The 20,027-nt window shown below is 43.7% G+C and overlaps 1 protein-coding gene across 1 annotated transcript in view; it reads left to right on the forward strand.

Annotated features, from left to right (window-relative positions):
• Positions 1-575: 575 nt before the first annotated feature.
• The window catches only part of LOC138851043 (CB1 cannabinoid receptor-interacting protein 1-like), a 213,917-nt gene continuing 194,465 nt past the window's right edge, over positions 576-20,027 (forward strand). Inside the window, exon 1 of the mRNA XM_070092574.1 lies at positions 576-1,733. Within this exon, the coding sequence (XP_069948675.1) occupies positions 1,659-1,733 (75 nt within the window). The 5' untranslated portion in view covers positions 576-1,658. The remainder of the gene's footprint in view (positions 1,734-20,027) is intronic.

Below are 20,027 nucleotides of genomic sequence, written 5' to 3' on the forward strand. Positions count from 1 at the left end.
TGTGTGTGCGCGCGCGCGAGCTTACTTATGTGTTTTTAATTACCATAATTAGGTGCATAGATGCGCTTTGCTCAACTCTTGAATACTTCCAGCAGTTGCTTGAGTTTTTCACGCAGAACCGTTGTTTCTTGCACAGAATATGACATTCTTGATAATACCTTTGATATACCATTCATGAGTTCAGAGAACCATTCTACTCCCGAAGCCCGGCCTTGGAGCAGGTGCTTGCCTGGTCATCTAAGCTGCTGCTGCTGGTGGTCAGCTCACTCACATACATTCATCAAAGCCTGGTTGATCTGGCACCTGGTGAAGATACTTGTCCAGTATCCTATTGAAGATTTCTACACTTGTCCAGGCAGTGTTTCTGATGTCTTCTCGAAGGACAGAAACTCCCCCATTTTTTCTTTCCGTGCCAGAGAATCGACCCCGGGACCTTGTCATTGTCAGTAGAATGCTCTCACCAGGAAGCTACGAGCACCATGAGCTTGTGGGTGGCGCGTGCGTGAGGGGGGGTAGGATGGGGGTGCCACGTGTAGCAGCAGTGTCTGGTTGCCAGTGTGTGTGGCACTGCAGAGAGCCAGTCAGGCCCTGGCGCTCCCCATCCTCGCACGCCTCATCACGCGCCTTCCCTTACACCTGTGTCCCACGCCCTCACACCTCGCCCCTCCCACGCCCCACCCATCGCCTGCCCCGCCTGCCACGCCCACACCTCACTGCACACAAGAAACAGCAAAGTCCCCAATCTGATATCCGTTTATCCATTATCCGGTCCGATACCGTTTACCAGTCATCCGGTTTGATATCCGAGTATCAGTCAACTGGTCTAGTTTGGTTTCTTGGCAATTGTTGGTATTCCAGTAAAATTTTATATTCTGCTTCGCTTCAAAGATTAATTTTCTTGACAGAAAAAAAAATCTTTTTGTTTAGATGTTCAAACCAAACTGGATTCAATCGTTAACAATGCATTAAACACGTTATATTTCTCACCGAGTCACAAATAACAGCAAACAAAAAATTGACATCGACTGAATGCGTAGACTGTGAGAAACAACTTTTGAATGACCTCAAGTTGAATCCTTGTGTCACCAGCGAGTAACATTCGAACTGCACTTTTCTTAAGGTTAGAAATTCGAGAAAAATGCTGAATTCCGAAGGTTACTGATGAAAATCAGATTGAATATTTGTGTTGTTGGTGCAGTAACAATCAGTTTTACACGTGGCGAGAGTTGATTTTGACGAAGCTGCACACCTTGGCATACCTAACATCGTTGTTTGTGCAGCCCTTGCACAGTTGAGCAGCATTTAGTGTGCAACCATTGCACACCTGAGCTGCGTGCAGTGTGCAGCAATTGCTCACCTGAGCAGCGAATATTGAAGAGGTGTTCGTGTTGTCGCTCAGACGTGAGCAGGTAGTGACAGGAGACACGGGCAAGTCGGATGGTAGCACTGGACAGGTCAGGGGCGGGGAACCACAGAAAACGAGAAAAGGGGTAACACAGAAAGCGGGAGAGGGAGTGAGTGAGGGAGAACGTGAAGTGTTGTCGGCATACGTGTGCCAGGGAGTGGTGCCCATCAGGAGAGGATCCATTATCACAGGCAGTGAGCGCAGGAGAAGCTGCCCAGACGGCAAGAAGAGGGTTCGGTTCTCCGTGTCCAGGATGGATTGCGACACCAGCTTCAAGTTGACCATGTCCATCAAGAAAGAGTCGGACGGAATCCCAGTCTTCTTCAAGGTAAACCATTTCTTCTGGTTGGTTTGCTGGGTTTAAAGCGTATCGACTACACGATTGTGATTAAGAATTTTAGAATAACGTAGCACTGTATCAGACCCAAGCTCCTATCTAACCTATTTTTAATGTTACCTAACGTTCTCGCCTTAATAACGGTACTCAGTAGTTTATTCCTCTCATCCACAACTCTCCTGCCAAACTAGTGTTATTCTTTATTATTATTATTATTATTATTATTATTATTATTATTATTATTATTATTATTATTATTATTATTATTATTATTATTATTATTATTATTATTATTATTATTTCTAAATTTAAATTTAACTTTAATCATTTACTGCGAGTTCAATCTTAGTCAGATTTTTTTCGGTACTTTGTTTATGTATCATTTATTTATTCTGTTTTCCCACCCGTACCCTTCAATCATATCTACCGTTAATTTTACACCTTTCTTTGTAGGAGAGATTTCATATCCATAGGATTAACTTTATCATCCTTCTCTGTATATTTTCCAGTGCATTATGTTTATTCTGCAATATAAAGACCAGAAATGAGCTGCGTAATCTAAACGAAGCCTCACCAGTGATGTATGACGATGTTGGCATTTTATTTATAAAACATATCGTCCACCAGGGGCTTTGAAAAGACGAGAAACATGAGAGAGATCTGTGAGGTGTAGAGATGATCGGTGAGGTCACCTGTAGCTGTGATAGTGGTGACAGGTTTACTGAAAATTAATTAGGTCAATACTCATGAGATCAAGAATAAACCTGAATTTTTTGTAAGGATGTTTGTTGTGGTGATCAATGCTGATTCTAAACAAAGTCTGCTTCACCTGTCTGCTTCCATCGGCGTTACGATGTACCGTACAAGCGTTGCTTCTGTAGGTAAAAGACTTGTATGCTCTTTGACTTTCTTACTAATCAGTTGGCTGCACTCACACCTGACAGACTTTTAATCAGTACCATAGGATCAAATGTACTATTTAAGATTCATACAGTACTGACAGGTTCACACCCTGCAACCATGAGGAAGAAGATAGTCGGATGATGGTACATACTGCTGACTACCGTGGCTGATTATAAGATAATGATCCGCTCCGTTGATAGAGATGTTGTGGTTCTCGTTGTTTCACCCATGACTTCACTGGACATTGATTAGTTTTACATGTATCTGTCAGAGTAGGTAACATATTTCGTTACATTGCAGTGCCCTCACTACGTCGAGAAAAGTTAAAGGCTCTAGCAGTATTTCACAGCCTCAAAGGATGTAACACTGTGTCATTCTGCAACCATGGAAAGAAATCTACCTGGGAAACATGGAAGATATATCCAGAACTTACATACGCACTGCTACAGTTACATGACTCGCACGAAAAACTACAAAATGGCACTACTGATGCCACAGAACGATTTGCTGTGTTTTGGTACCACAGAACCAGCAACCTTGCTGAAGTTGACGAGGCTCGTTATGAGTTATTCGTTAAAAATCTCACTCTGTGGAAGACCATCCTCCAACAAGAGATACACTTATTCAGTACATCAAGCTAGCAGTCTTTCAAGGTGGATTTTACTGGGGTCATTTATTAAGAGCCACGTAAAGTCTACCATCTCCTGCTGAAGGAGGATGAACCAACCTTAGAAAATTAGTACTACAGTGCCTCAGGCAAGTGAAGGAGTTCAAGCACTCCTCAGATGTTGTGGTAAACAAGAGCGCGCATCCAGCCGTTACAAAATGCAGGCGACCAGGTCTTCACTGCACAAAATTATGTCACTGTGATGGAACTTGTGATGTCCAATGGTATTTTTACTAAATTTACAGTGACGTGTGCATTATGTTTACAAAATCATTTGTTTTCTTCTGGTTATATACTAATTTGCATCATTGAGCCAGTCAAGCAGTTATTTTCATACAGTTTATAGAGTATAATGTTTACCTTGATGCAACTTGTGTCTTGAATTGTTTACAGCTTCAGCATATGCAGTTATAGGAACTTTTCAGTCCAAAGTTAAAAATGAGCTTAGCAAATATAAACTTCAATAACAAGTCTAGGTAGTAAGTTTATCTGGCTGCTTATTCTTGAACTCATTAGCGGGCAACTATGAAATCAACATCTATAAGTACTATAACCATTCAATTTATGTGCGCTAATACCGACAAGCAAATACTGATAATAATACTATAAACATTCAACATAGTTGTAAATAACAACTAAATATCATCAGCCATTGTTGAAAATAGTTTAACAGACTTCTTGACCATCAAAACCTCGGAGTACATACATACATTAACTATCTTGAAATAATTAATATTGGTAGAAATATTCTTGAAAATTTACTCTCCAGTAATGGAGGATTCAAAAGGGCCGCTACAGGCACCATAGGCACCACAAGCACCATAGGTACCACAGGCACCACAAGCACCACAAGCACCACAAGCGCCACAAGCACCACAGGCACCATAAGCACCACAGGCACCATAAGCACCACAGGCACCATCAGCATCACAGGCACCATAAGCACCACAGGCACCATCAGCACCACAGACACCATAAGCACCACAGGCACCATAAGCACCACAGGCACCATAAGCACCACAGGCACCATCAGCACTACAGGCACCATCAGCACCACAGACACCATAAGCACCACAGGCACCATAAGCACCACAGGCACCATAAGCACCACAGGCACCATAAGCACCACAGGCACCATAGGCACCACAAGCACCACAAACTATTCTGCTGGCGGCTGCATATCCAAATTTGTTCATAATGACCAAGGCTAATTGTCCACAAAGTTCGTTGCTTTTGTGAAAAAAGTGTACCATTTTGCTGTTTTGGTGCCCTTACATCTTGTCTTAAACATTAGGACAGGCCGTATATCATGGATGAGACGTTGTGCTTTGTTGTATTAACACAGCATACAACAGTACAGTCTCTAACACCGTATACCATAAAACATTCTAACACTGTATAGTACAAAACATTCTAACATTGTACTACAAAACATTCTAACACCGTATACCACAAAACATTCTAACACCGTATACCACAAAACATTCTACACAACATTCTAATCCACGAAATCGTATTGACACGATTGCAAATAAACCACGGTACGTGTGGGGCTTGAACTCGTGGCGAGTGAGTCGTAAAATTCCAGGCGAGCGCATTAGCCACTGAGCCAGCTGGCTACAATAGAGTCATCCAGCTAGGTATATTTATACACCATAGGGAGGTTATCATGGGCCACACTGCAAGTTTTTACAGATGAATCTCTCGCCAACACTTGTGGTCATAGTGGGATCTATGCTAACCTCCATAAAACATTACCCTTAACACAGTATATCACAAAACATTTTCAATTTAACCGAGTTTAAATATTTTGTAAGTATATATAGCCAAGATAATATCTTAACAGATAATGACAGCAAACAATATGCAGAAGTTTAATTACCCGCATACTCTTTAATTAGGCCAACCAGATAATTTTCCCCGAAGTTAATGTATCTAGGGTATTTTATAGGTTACTGGGAAAATATATTAAGGTAGGTAAGTACTATAACCATGATACCGGTTAACTGCTGGGTGAAGAAGTGTAAAGTAACATGTCCTAGAGGCCTGGTCATGGACCGGGCCGCGGACCCCCGGAACACCCTCCAGGTATAGGTCTGCCTCCCGCCATAGGATCGAACACGGGCCCTCTGGTTACGAGATGAATGCGCTGTCACTAAGTCACGGTTGTTTCACAGTAGCTGGCTGGTAAGGGAAGTTAACGGGTAAACTATCAGAGTAATTATAGCAAAGTCGCTGATAATATGCAATTATTTTCCATAACAACCTTCGAAGTGATATATATATATATATTTCTTTCTTTCAACACACCGGCCGTATCCCACCAAGGCGGGGTGGCCCAAAAAGGAAAACGAAAGTTTGTCTTTTAAATTTAGTAATTTATACGGGAGAAGGTATTACTAGCCCCTTGCTCCCGGCATTTTAGTCGCCTCATACAACACGCATGGCTTACGGAGGAAGAATTCTGTTCCACTTCCCCATGGAGATAAGAGGAAATAAACAAGAACAAGAACTAGAAAGAAAATAGAAGAATACCCAGAGGGGTGTGTATATATATGCTTGTACATGTATGTGTAGTGTGACCTAAGTGTAAGTAGAAGTAGCAAGACATACCTGAAATCTTGCATGTTTATGAGACAGACAAAAGACACCAGCAATCCTACCATCATGTAAAGCAATTACAGGGTCTCGTTGTACACTCACTTGGCAGGACGGTAGCACCTCCCTGGGCGGTTGCTGTTTACCAACCTACTACCTAGGATATATATATATATTTATATATATATATATATATATATATATATATATATATATATATATATATATATATATATATATATAATATATATATATATATATATATATATATATATATATATATATATATATATATATATATATATATATATTGTTTTTGTTTTTTATTTATTTATTAACACACTGGGCGATTCCCACCAAGGCAGGGTGGCCAGAAAAAGAAAAACTTTCACCATCATTCACTCCATCACTGTCTTGCCAGAAGGGTGCTTCACACTACAGTTTTTAAACTGCAACATTAACACCCCTCCTTCAGAGTGCAGGCACTGTACTTCCCATCTCCAGGACTCAAGTCCGGCCTGCCGGTTTCCCTGAATCCCTTCATAAATGTTACTTTGCTCACACTCCAACAGCACGTCAAGTATTAAAAACCATTTGTCTCCATTCACTCCTATCAAACACGCTCACGCATGCCCGCTGGAAGTCCAAGCCCCTCGCACACAAAACCTCCTTTACTCCCTCCCTCCAACCTTTCCTAGGCCGACCCCTACCCCGTCTTCCTTCCACTACAGACTGATACACTCTTGAAGTCATTCTGTTTCGCCCCATTCTCTCTACATGTCCGAACCACCTCAACAACCCTTCCTCAGCCCTCTGGACAACAGTTTTGGCAATCCCGCACCTCCTCCTAACTTCCAAACTACGAATTCTCTGCACTATATTCACACCACACATTGCCCTCAAACATGACATCTCCACTGCCTCCAGCCTTCTCCTCGCTGCAACATTCATCACTCATGCTTCACACTCATACAGGAGCGTTGATAAAACTATACTCTCATACGTTCCCCTCTTTGCTTCCAAGGACAAAGTTCTTTGTCTCCACAGACTCCTAAGTGCACCGGTCACCCTTTTCCCCTCATCGATTCTATGATTCACCTCATCTTTCATAGACCCATCCGCTGACACGTCCACTCCCAAATATCTCAATACATTTCACCTCCTCCATACTCTCTCCCTCCAGTCTGATATCCAATCTTTCATCACCTAATCTTTTTGTTATCCTCATAACCTTACTCTTTCCTGCATTCACTTTCAATTTTCTTCTTTTACATACCGTACCAAATTCATCCACCAACCTCTGCAACTTCTCTTCAGAATCACCCAAGAGCACAGTGTCATCAGCAAAAAGCAACTGTGACAACTCCCACTTAATGTGTGATTCTTTATCTTTTAACTCCACGCCTCTTGCCAAGACCCTCGCATTTACTTCTCTTACAACCCCATCTATAAATATATTGAACAACCACGGTGACATCACACAACCTTGTCTAAGGCCTACTTTTACTGGGAAATAATCTCCCTCTTTCCTACATACTCTAACTTGAGCCTCACTGCTTTCAGTAACTGCTTTCAGTAACCTACCTCCTATACCACACATCTGCAACATCTGCCACATTGCCCCCCTATCCACCCTGTCATACGCCTTTTCCAAATCCATAAATGCCACAAAAACCTCTTTAGCCTTATCTAAATACTGTTCACTTATATGTTTCACTGTAAACACCTGGTCCACACACCCCCTACCTTTCCTAAAGCCTCCTTGTTCATCTGCTATCCTATTCTATATCTTACTCTTAATTCTTTCAATAATAACTCTACCATACACTTTACCAGGTATACTCAACAGACTTACCCTCCCTATAATTTTTGCACTCTCTTTTTTCCCCTTTGCCTTTATACAAAGGAACTATGCATGCTCTCTGCCAATCCCTAGGTACCTTACCCTCTTCCATACATTTATTAAATAATAGCACCAACCATTCCAAAACTATATCCCCAACTGCTTTTAACATTTCTATCTTTATCCCATCAATCCCAGCTGCCTTACCCCCTTTCATTTTACCTTCTGCCTCACGAACTTCCCCCACACTCACAACTGGCTCTTCCTCACTCCTACAAGATATTATTCCTCCTTGCCCTATACACGAAATCACAGCTTCCCTATCTTCATCAACATTTAACAATTCCTCAAAATATTCCCTCCATCTTCCCAATACCTCTAACTCTCCATTTAATAACTCTCCTCTCCTATTTTTAACTGACAAATCCACTTATTCTATAGGCTTCCTTAACTTGTTAATTTCACTCCAAAACTTTTTCTTATTTTCAACAAAATTTGTTGATAACATCTCACCCACTCTCTCATTTGCTCTCTTTTTACATTGCTTCACCACTCTCTTAACCTCTCTCTTTTTCTCCATATACTCTTCCCTCCTTGCATCACTTCCACTTTGTAAAAACTTCTTATATGCTAAATTTTTCTCCCTTACTACTCTCTTTACATCATTATTCCACCAATCGCTCCTCTTCCCTCCCGCACCCACTTTCCTGTAACCACAAACTTCTGCTGAACACTCTAACACTACATTTTTAAACCTACCCCATGCCTCTTCGACCCCATTGCCTATGCTCTCATTAGCCCATCTATCCTCCAATAGTTGTTTACATCTTACCCTAACTGCCTCCTCTTTTAGTTTATAAACCTTCACCTCTCTCTTACCTGATGCTTATATTCTCCTTGTATTCCATCTACCTTTTACTCTCAGTGTAGCTACAACTAAAAAGTGATCTGATATATCTGTGGCCCCTCTATAAACATGTACATCCTGAAGACTACTCTACAGTCTTTTATCTACCAATACATAATCCAACAAACTACTGTCATTTCGCCCTACATCATATCTTGTATACTTATTTATCCTCTTTTTTTTTAAAATATGTATTACCTATAACTAAACCCCTTTCTATACAAAGTTCAATCAAAGGGCTCCCATTATCATTTACACCTGGCACCCCAAACTTACCTACCACATCCTCTCTAAAAGTTTCTCCTACTTTAGCATTCAGGTCCCCTACCACAATTACTCTCTCACTTGGTTCAAAGGTTCCTATACATTCACTTAACATCTCCCAAAATCTCTCTCTCTCCTCTACATTCCTCTCTTCTCCAGGTGCATACACACTTATTATGACCCACTTTTCGCATCCAACCTTTACTTTAATCCACATAATCCTTGAATTTACACATTCATATTCTCTTTTCTCCTTCCATAACTGATCCTTCAACATTATTGCTACCCCTACCTTACCTCTACTCTCTCAGATACTCCAGATTTAATCCCATTTATTTCTCCCCAACGAAACTCCCCTACCCCCTTCAGCTTTGTTTCGCTTAGGGCCAGGACATCCAACTTCTTTTCATTCATAACATCAGCAATCATCTGTTTCTTGTCATCCGCACTACATCCACGCACATTCAAGCATCCCAGTTTTATAAAGTTTTTCTTCTTCTCTTTTTTAGTAAAAGTTTACAGGAGAAGGGGTTACTAGCCCATTCCTCCCGGTATTTTAGTCGCCTCATACGACACGCATGGCTTACGGAGGAAAGATTCTTTTCCACTTCCCCATAGACATATATATATATATATATATATATATATATATATATATATATATATATATATATATATATATATATATATATATATATATGCATTCGCGATGCGAAATATATATATATATTAGGACAAGGTACGCAGTGCTTTACCAATCTACCCACACTGGACCAATACCTTGGCGTGTAGCATTGTTCAAATCTCTAGTAAGGCTGATGCATGCAGGGGACGAGACGAAAAGCTGTAAGCCTTCTCCCTGAAAGCTGGCTGCCTTGGATCAAACGTGTAGCGGATGCTACACGCCAAGGTATTGTCCAGTGTGGGTAGATTGGTAAAGCACTGCGTACCTTGTCCTAAGGTTCGTAGGTTCGAGTCTCCTTCAGCCAGAGATCAGTGTTTATATATATATATATATATATATATATATATATATATATATATATACACACACACACACACACACACACACACACATCTCGCTCGCTCTCCACTAATGTAACAACAAATTACATTTTTTTAATAAACAAGATTATATTTTTTTTTATATTTAAATGCTTATATTCTTAATTGAGATCAAGTTGTACGAGTCGTACAGTGTGTATGTGTGTGTGTAATCTCTGACCTATTTCCCGCCCTTTAAACAGCATATTTTTGTCCATTCTATCAGCTGCTCTTAGTAATCTGTACGTCGTTATTATGTCTTCCCCTGTCTTCTGTCCTCTAGTCTCATCAGGCTCACCTCCATTAGTCTCTCCTGATATTTCTTATCTCTTAACTCGGTGACTAGTCTCGTTGCAAGTTTCTTAATACGATTTATCAGGTGGGGGTTCCATGCGGGTGCTGTGTACTCCAAGATGGGCCTGTCATATGTCCAATAGTGTTGAATGATTGTTGAGACTCCGGAAAACTTATATTAGATTTGCCAGATGGGCACATACTGCAGAAGTTATTCGGTTGATGTACGCCTCAGGTGTTACATTCAGTGCTATGTTCACCCCAAGGTCCTCCTTGAGTAAGGTTTGCAACCTCTGTACCTTGATCTTGTGCTCAGTTTCTGGTCTATTTTGCCTTTACCCAATTTTCATAACCTTGTATTTACTAGGCTTTAATTTCAATATCCACTTCTCAGAGCGACCGTGCAGCTTATCTAGATCCGTCTTTAGGTTTTCCTTATCCTCTCCTATTTATATTTTCCTCATGAATTTTAAATTAATTGCGAACAGAGATTTCTTTCGTTATGTCGTTTCCGTACAACAGAAACAGTACTGGTCCGTGTACTATCTCTTGCCCATTATGACACATCCTCCAGAACAGTCACTCTTTATTTCCTTTCTGTTAGGTATTAAATGATATATTATAGTGCCTTCTTTGTTAGTCTTGCCTGTTCCTCTAGCTTTGATTTCAGTATATTCTTGTGCTTTACTGAGTCAAAAGTCTTCTTACAAACAAAATATGCAGTCCACCCATTTCTCTCCTACCTCACTTCTGTTACAGTCTCGTAGAACTCTGGGGTGTCCCGTAGCTCGATTGCTAAAGCACTCAGCACACATACTGAGGTCTTTGGTTCGATCGCCGGTACGGGTGGAAACATCAGGACGTGTCACTGTTCACCTAGCAGTAAAGTGGGTACCTGGGTGTTAGTCGACTGGTGTGGGTCGCATCAAGGGAATAAAATTGACCTAATTTGCCTGAAATGCTCTGCATAACAAGCGGCTTTCTATATAGCAGTATGTCATTGATGTCAGCTAGGCCTGTATACCTTGTACATGTACTTGTAGAAATAAGATTATTATTATTATTATTATTATTATTATTATTATTATTATTATTATTATTATTGTTATTATTGTTATTATTATGTTAATGAGAAAGGATTTACCAACTGTAAAGTGGTGATGGTTGTTGTTTATGAAAGTTCCTCCTTCTCAGTCTCTCCTTCCCAGTCTCTCCTTCCCAGTCTCTCCTTCCCAGTCTCTCCTTCTCAGTCTCTCCTTCCCAGTCTCTCCTTCCCAGTCTCTCCTTCCCAGTCTCTCCTTCCCAGTCTCTCCTTCCCAGTCTCTCCTTCCCAGTCTCTCCTTCCCAGTCTCTCCTTCCCAGTCTCTCCTTCTCAGTCTCTCCTTCCCAGTCTCTCCTTCCCAGTCTCTCCTTCTCAGTCTCTCCTTCCCAGTCTCTCCTTCTCAGTCTCTCCTTCCCAGTCTCTCCTTCTCAGTCTCTCCTTCCCAGTCTCTCCTTCTCAGTCTCTCCTTCCCAGTCTCTCCTTCCCAGTCTCTCCTTCTCAGTCTCTCCTTCCCAGTCTCTCCTTCTCAGTCTCTCCTTCCCAGTCTCTCCTTCTCAGACTCAGTCTCTCCTTCACAGTCTCTCCTTCACAGTCTCTCCTTCCCAGTCTCTCCTTCCCAGTCTCTCCTTCCAAGTCTCTCCTTCCCAGTCTCTCCTTCTCAGTCTCTCCTTCCCAGTCTCTCCTTCCCAGTCTCTCCTTCTCAGTCTCTCCTTCCCAGTCTCTCCTTCCCAGTCACTCCTTCCCAGTCTCTCCTTCCCAGTCTCTCCTTCTCCTCTCCTTCCCAGTCTCTCCTTCCCAGTCTCTCCTTCCCAGTCTCTCCTTCCCAGTCTCTCCTTCCCAGTCTCTCCTTCCCAGTCTCTCCTTCCCAGTCTCTCCTTCTCAGTCTCTCCTTCCCAGTCTCTCCTTCCCAGTCTCTCCTTCCCAGTCTCTCCTTCCCAGTCTCTCCTTCCCAGTCTCTCCTTCCCAGTCTCTCCTTCTCAGTCTCTCCTTCTCAGTCTCTCCTTCCCAGTCTCTCCTTCCCAGTCTCTCCTTCCCAGTCTCTCCTTCTCAGTCTCTCCTTCCCAGTCTCTACTGCCCAGTCTCTCCTCCCCAGTCTCTCCTTCTCAGTCTCTCCTTCTCAGTCTCTCCTTCCCAGTCTCTCCTTCCCAGTCTCTCCTTCCCAGTCTCTCCTTCTCAGTCTCTCCTTCCCAGTCTCTCCTTCCCAGTCTCTCCTTCCCAGTCTCTCCTTCCCAGTCTCTCCTTCCCAGTCTCTCCTTCTCAGTCTCTCCTTCCCAGTCTCTCCTTCCCAGTCTCTCCTTCCCAGTCTCTCCTTCGCAGTCTCTCCTTCCCAGTCTCTCCTTCCCAGTCTCTCCTTCCCAGTCTCTCCTTCCCAGTCTCTCCTTCCCAGTCTCTCCTTCTCAGTCTCTCCTTCTCAGTCTCTCCTTCCCAGTCTCTCCTTCCCAGTCTCTCCTTCCCAGTCTCTCCTTCCCAGTCTCTCCTTCCCAGTCTCTCCTTCCCAGTCTCTCCTTCCCAGTCTCTCCTTCCCAGTCTCTCCTTCCCAGTCTCTCCTGCCCAGTCTCTTCTTCCCAGTCAGTCTCTCCTTCCCAGTCTCTCCTTCCCAGTCTCTCCTTCTCCTCTCCTTCAGTCTCTCCTTCCCAGTCTCTCCTTCCCAGTCTCTCCTTCCCAGTCTCTCCTTCCCAGTCTCTCCTTCCCAGTCTCTCCTTCCCAGTCTCTCCTTCTCAGTCTCTCCTTCCCAGTCTCTCCTTCCCAGTCTCTCCTTCCCAGTCTCTCCTTCCCAGTCTCTCCTTCCCAGTCTCTCCTTCCCAGTCTCTCCTTCTCAGTCTCTCCTTCCCAGTCTCTCCTTCCCAGTCTCTCCTTCTCAGTCTCTCCTTCCCAGTCTCTCCTTCCCAGTCTCTCCTTCCCAGTCTCTCCTTCCCAGTCTCTCCTTCCCAGTCTCTCCTTCTCAGTCTCTCCTTCTCAGTCTCTCCTTCCCAGTCTCTCCTTCCCAGTCTCTCCTTCCCAGTCTCTCCTTCACAGTCTCTCCTCCTCTCTTCCCAGTCTCTCCTTCCCAGTCTCTCCTTCCCAGTCTCTCCTTCCCAGTCTCTCCTTCTCAGTCTCTCCTTCCCAGTCTCTCCTTCGCAGTCTCTCCTTCCCAGTCTCTCCTTCCCAGTCTCTCCTTCCCAGTCTCTCCTTCCCAGTCTCTCCTTCCCAGTCTCTCCTTCTCAGTCTCTCCTTCTCAGTCTCTCCTTCCCAGTCTCTCCTTCCCAGTCTCTCCTTCCCAGTCTCTCCTTCCCAGTCTCTCCTTCTCAGTCTCTCCTTCCCAGTCTCTCCTTTCCAATCTCTCCTTCTCAGTCTCTCCTTCTCAGTCTCTCCTTCCCAGTCTCTCCTTCCCAGTCTCTTCTTCCCAGTCTCTCCTTCCCACTCTCTCTTTCTCAGTCTCTCCTTCCCAGTCTCTCCTTCCCAGTCTCTCTTTCTCAGTCTCTCCTTCTCAGTCTCTCCTTCCCAGTCTCTCCTTCCCAGTCTCTCCTTCTCAGTCTCTCCTTCCCAGTCTCTCCTTCCCAGTCCAGTCACTCCTTCCCAGTCTCTCCTTCCCAGTCTCTCCTTCCCAGTCTCTCCTTCTCAGTCTCTCCTTCCCAGTCTCTCCTTCCCAGTCTCTCCTTCCCAGTCTCTCCTTCTCAGTCTCTCCTTCTCAGTCTCTCCTTCCCAGTCTCTCCTTCCCAGTCTCTCCTTCTCAGTCTCTCCTTCCCAGTCTCTCCTTCTCAGTCTCTCCTTCCCAGTCTCTCCTTCCCAGTCTCTCCTTCCCAGTCTCTCCTTCCCAGTCTCTCCTTCCCAGTCTCTCCTTCTCAGTCTCTCCTTCCTAGTCTCTCCTTCCCAGTCTCTCCTTCTCAGTCTCTCCTTCTCAGTCTCTCCTTCCCAGTCTCTCCTTCCCAGTCTCTCCTTCCCAGTCTCTCCTTCCCAGTCTCTCCTTCTCAGTCTCTCCTTCCCAGTCTCTCCTTCCCAGTCTCTCCTTCCCAGTCTCTCCTTCCCAGTCTCTCCTTCTCAGTCTCTCCTTTCCAGTCTCTCCTTCCCAGTCTCTCCTTCTCAGTCTCTCCTTCCCAGTCTCTCCTTCCCAGTCTCTCCTTCTCAGTCTCTCCTTCCCAGTCTCTCCTTCCCAGTCTCTCCTTCCCTGTCTCTCCTTCTCAGTCTCTCCTTCTCAGTCTCTCCTTCCCAGTCTCTCCTTCCCAGTCTCTCCTTCCCAGTCTCTCATTCTCAGTCTCTCCTTCCCAGTCTCTCCTTCCCAGTCTCTCCTTCCCAGTCTCTCCTTCCCAGTCTCTCCTTCCCAGTCTCTCCTTCCCAGTCTCTCCTTCCCAGTCTCTCCTTCTCAGTCTCTCCTTCTCAGTCTCTCCTTCCCAGTCTCTCCTTCCCAGTCTCTCCTTCCCAGTCTCTCCTTCCCAGTCTCTCCTTCTCAGTCTCTCCTTCCCAGTCTCTCCTTCCCAGTCTCTCCTTCCCAGTCTCTCCTTCTCAGTCTCTCCTTCCCAGTCTCTCCTTCCAAGTCTCTCCTTCTCAGTCTCTCCTTCTCAGTCTTTCCTTCCCAGTCTCTCCTTCCTAGTCTCTCCTTCCCAGTCTCTCCTTCCCAGTCTCTCCTTCTCAGTCTCTCCTTCTCAGTCTCTCCTTCCCAGTCTCTCCTTCCCAGTCTCTCCTTCCCAGTCTCTCCTTCCCAGTCTCTCCTTCTCAGTCTCTCCTTCCCAGTCTCTCCTTCCAAGTCTCTCCTTCTCAGTCTCTCCTTCTCAGTCTTTCCTTCCCAGTCTCTCCTTCCTAGTCTCTCCTTCCCAGTCTCTCCTTCCCAGTCTCTCCTTCCCAGTCTCTCCTTCCCAGTCTCTCCATCATTCTTCTCGTCATTATCCTCTGGCTTGTAGTTTAATGCTATTTTTTTGGTTATATTATTCGTGATCGTTATTGTATGGTGATACATATGTAGCCTTGATAAGAGTGGGTCGGTGCTATTTCTACCGGGGAGAGCTCATCCACTTCACTGGATCAATCTGTTCCACCAGTTGAGGAGAAAGACATAGCTCCCTCTGACTTCCCAGATGAAGTCAAGCGTTTGTTGACTCTGTTGAACAAACGTCGTAAAGTCATTGCCTTACCAGGTGAGAAGATGGGTATAACGAACTTATTGTCCCATCGTATTCCACTTGAACCTGGTACTAGACCTATCTATATACCTGCGTACAGAATGCCTCATTCACAAGTTGCTGTCGCAGAAGAATTGATCAATCAAATGCTTGATGATGGAGTTATTGCACCTAGCAATTCACCTTGGAATGCGCCCTTGATCCTAGTACCTAAGAAGGATGGTACTTGGCGCCCAGTGATTGACTTTAGGAAGTTAAATGCGAAAACTATCCCAGATCGCTTCCCACTTCCTGTACTGGGTGATCTTTTACGTAACATCGGAGATAACAAAGTCTTTTCAACCCTGGACTTGTTACAAGGGTTTTGGCAAGTCCCTCTTCACGAGGACAGCCAAGAGCTAACTGCATTCTCCACTCCTACAGGTCATTATCACTTCCTCCGTATGGCATTTGGATTACGATCCTCCCCTATCACGTTCTCAAGGCTCATGACTAATATCTTTAGAGGTCTCATAGGTAATGCACTTATGGTGTACTTAGATGACGTAATCGTCATGTCTAAAGACGTGGATACACACTTGAAAAGACTTGATGTAGTACTTGGTAAGCTTGAAGAAGCCAATTTAAAGATCAAACTGTCTAAATGTCAATTTTTCAGATCAGAAATTAAGTTTCTTGGTCACGTAGTCACTCCTAGAGGGGTTACGACTGACCAAAGTAAAGTAACTGCAGTACTAAATTTTCCAACACCCAAAACTGCTGATGCCATAAGATCCTTTGTGGGCTTAGCAGGTTTTTATAGATCTTTCATTGCCAATTTTTCTTCCATAACTGCTCCTCTAACTGAGTTGCTTAAGAAAGATGCTCCTTTTGTTTGGACCTTCTGTCAAGAAAGAGCATTCCAAACTCTAAAAGAAAAGCTAACATCTGCTCCAATTTTGAAATTTCCAGATTTTTCTAAGCCCTTCTATCTGACAACTGATGCTAGTTCAATTGGCATAGGTGCCGTACTAGCTCAGAAGACTGATGGCAAGTACAACGCAGTTGCATTTGCTAGCCGAGTCCTTACGAAGGCTGAACGTAATTATACAGTAACTGAGCAAGAAGCTTTAGCAATAGTATGGTCTTTAAAGCACTTCCGAGACATTATTTATCAGTACTCTGTTCATGTCTTGACAGACCACGCTCCACTGATACCTTTATTCCAGAACAAACAACCTACTGGAAGGTTAGCCAGATGGACCTTGACTATCCAAGAGTTCAATCCCACCTTTGAACACTTACCTGGCAAGTCAAATGTAGTCGCAGATGCCTTATCGCGACATGTTAGTATAGTAACTGCAGACCCTCCATTTAGTGCTAAGGATGTAAAGAATGCTCAACGAACAGATCCCATGTGGTCTGGTGTGATTCGATTCCTGCTCCAGGAAGATCTTATTCTGACTGTGAAGCCACCAGCACCCATCAGTGACTTTGTCATGAACCAAGAATTACTGTATCGAACAGCCGAGTTGGGTACTCCTAGCAGAAGAGTATACCAGTTAGTAATTCCACAGTCACTAGTGAATGTAGCCTTACAGCTAGTTCACGATGTACCAGGTGTTGCACACCCTGGTATGGATCGTTCAGTAAAACAAGCCAGATTGAAATACTTTTGGCCTCGTATGGCAACTGATATTTCTGAGTATGTTAAGAAATGTAGTGTCTGCATGCAACATAAAGGTAATGCTAATGGTCAGAATCCAATCCAAGTGTATCCAACTACTAGCGAACCGTGGGAAAGAGTTGCGCTAGATTTGTTAACTAATTTCCAATGTTCCCTCCAGGGCAACAAACATCTATGTGTTATGGTAGACCATTTCACCAGATATTGTGAGTTAGTTCCTATTGCAGATAAGACTGCCGAGACAGTAGCTAAAGCGTTTAAAGAACGCATTATCTGCAGGCATACCACCCCTAAGTCCCTAGTAACAGATAATGGAGGTGAATTCTGTAATGAGATTCTTGAAAATTTGTGCACCTTGTACAAGATCTCTAAATCCACCATTGTTCCTCATCATCCTGCCAGCAATGGGTTAGCGGAACGTACCAATAAGAAAGTACTTGATGTCTTGAGAGCCACTATCAATCCCAACAGTGAAACTTGGGATGAAGTTATACCTGATGTGCAGTGTGCTATAAATTCTGCTTACAATGTTTCCATAGGTGACACTCCACATTATGCATTGTACGGTGTAGATAAACGTTTGCCTTATGAGTTGTTATATTCTAATCCGAAACCAAATTACAACCCTGATGATTTCATAGCAACTCGTACCAGCTTAGCTCAAAGTGTTTTTAGAAGAATCCGTGAAACACTTCATAAATCAACAGCAGAATTTACAAGAGTCGCAAACACTCGAGCAAAGCCATCCAAAATCAAAGTAGGTTCGAGAGTTATGCTGACTAACTTTAACAAAACGTCTGCAATGCCTAAGCTTGATCAAAAGTTTGTTGGTCCTTATCGTGTAGTTGAACATATCACTGGTAATAAGTATAAGGTTAGAGAAATTAGTACTGGTCAGTATAAAGAATCGCATTTAGATCATATGAAGTTAGTATGTGATGATAATGATGTTCCAACCCAGACTAATGTGACAGACTCTGACAATCCTCCTGATCCTGTACTCTCTACCCCCGATACTCAATCAGACGATCAACCTGAATGTCGTTATTCCCTACGTACACGATAGGTATTGAGAAATCCTCAAGTATCATTTGTAACTACCAATTCAGATTTGCCTCAAATACAGCATGAGTTAGCCAGTGCAACAGAGTTTGATCCTCCCAGAGATGACACCCATTCTGCATATATCAATCTCACCCTAGCAGAGTTGGGGTTAAATGTAAATAACCTGTATAGATGAATAATTACAGAATCAACTTATCAGTATTCAAGAATTTTTTTGTGTGTTCACGTTCTCTCCGAATTCTGAGAGTTAACAGTCTAGATTTGAGTGCACCGAATCTGCCTTTCTGTTAAACACTTCTTTCTTTGTATATATTCCTTCCTCAGAATCCGTAGATCACATGAATACAGATTGATCGATCAAATTTTTTTTTATCACTTCTATTGTGTAACCTCAACGTTGAGTCTCATTCGATGAGTTGTGCTATATTATACCTTGTATTGCATTACAGTTTCAGTTACGTAAGCTTCCATTCCAATATTCTACTTATGTATGTTATAATGTTCAATTGTTGTGTACTTTGACATTGTATAGAATCAGCCCAAGCCGTACACCTGCCGTCTCTAGTTTGTATTAGTTGTATGTCGGGACGACATAGTTAGCGTCGCCGAGCTCTCAGTAGTAGTACCAGTTCCTAGTAACCAGTTACCAGTAACCAGTGTACCAGTAGATGACTCACTACCAACCGTCTGTGTGAATCATTGACTGTATTCATATTGCTGCTGACCATAGCAGGATTTCAAACACCCTCACCCGTTGGCACTCATGGGTCAGTGAAGATAGGGAGCAGAGAGAGGCAGGTCGGCTGTTGGTGCCTTCCCATACTTTCCGTTATATTATACGTACTACCAGCCTACGTGAGTATTCTTACCCCATCCACGTTATCGAAAAACCCACATGACATTATTCGTGATCGTTATTGTATGGTGATACATATGTAGCCTTGATAAACCTACCTGCAAGTGACTGCATTTAAACCTGTTAACTCACCCCCGCCTCAGTCACCTGCCTATTTCACCTCCACTCATTATCACCACTACCATCTTCCCTTACTATCATCCTCCCCCATCATCACCACCGCCACCACCCCCACCATCTTCCATTACTTTCACCACAACCACCATCATCACCATCTTCCCTCACCATTACCACCACAATCTTCCCTCACTATCACCACCACCACCATCACTCACCATCATCATCACTCACACACCATCGACTACAGAGGTTTAAATCTGACAACTGAGATATCAGTAAGAGATCTGAACTATTGCGACTCCAGAGAACTCCCAGTGTACAAAACATCTCTCCTACCGATACACGTATCTGAATCCTCTTCCTTAGCTGACATCCAACCCCACTAACTGACATCCAACCCCACTAGCTGACATCCAACCCCACTAGCTGACATCCAACTCCACTAGTTGACATCCATCTCCACTAGGTGACATCCAACCCCACTAGCTGACATCCAACTCCACTAGTTGACATCCAACTCCACTAGGTGACATCCTACCCCACTAGCTGACATCCAGCCCCACTAGCTGACATCCAACCGCACTAGCTGACATCTAACTCCACTAGTTGACATCCAACTCCACTAGGTGACATCCAACCCCACTAGCTGATATCCAACCCCACTAGCTGACATCCTAGCTCACTAACTGACATCCAACCTTACTAGCTGACATCCAGCTCCACTAGCTGACATCCCACTCTACTAGCTGACATCCAACCCCACTAGCTGACATCCCACTCTACTAGCTAACATCCAACCCTACTAGCTGACATCCAACCCTAATAGCAAAAGTCCAACCCTACTAGCTGACATCCAACCCTACTAGCAAACATCCAACCCTACTAACAAACATCCAACCCTACTAGCAGATATCCAACCCTA

Source organism: Cherax quadricarinatus, chromosome 40 (assembly GCF_038502225.1).
Source record: "Cherax quadricarinatus isolate ZL_2023a chromosome 40, ASM3850222v1, whole genome shotgun sequence".
Lineage (NCBI taxonomy): Eukaryota > Metazoa > Arthropoda > Malacostraca > Decapoda > Parastacidae > Cherax > Cherax quadricarinatus.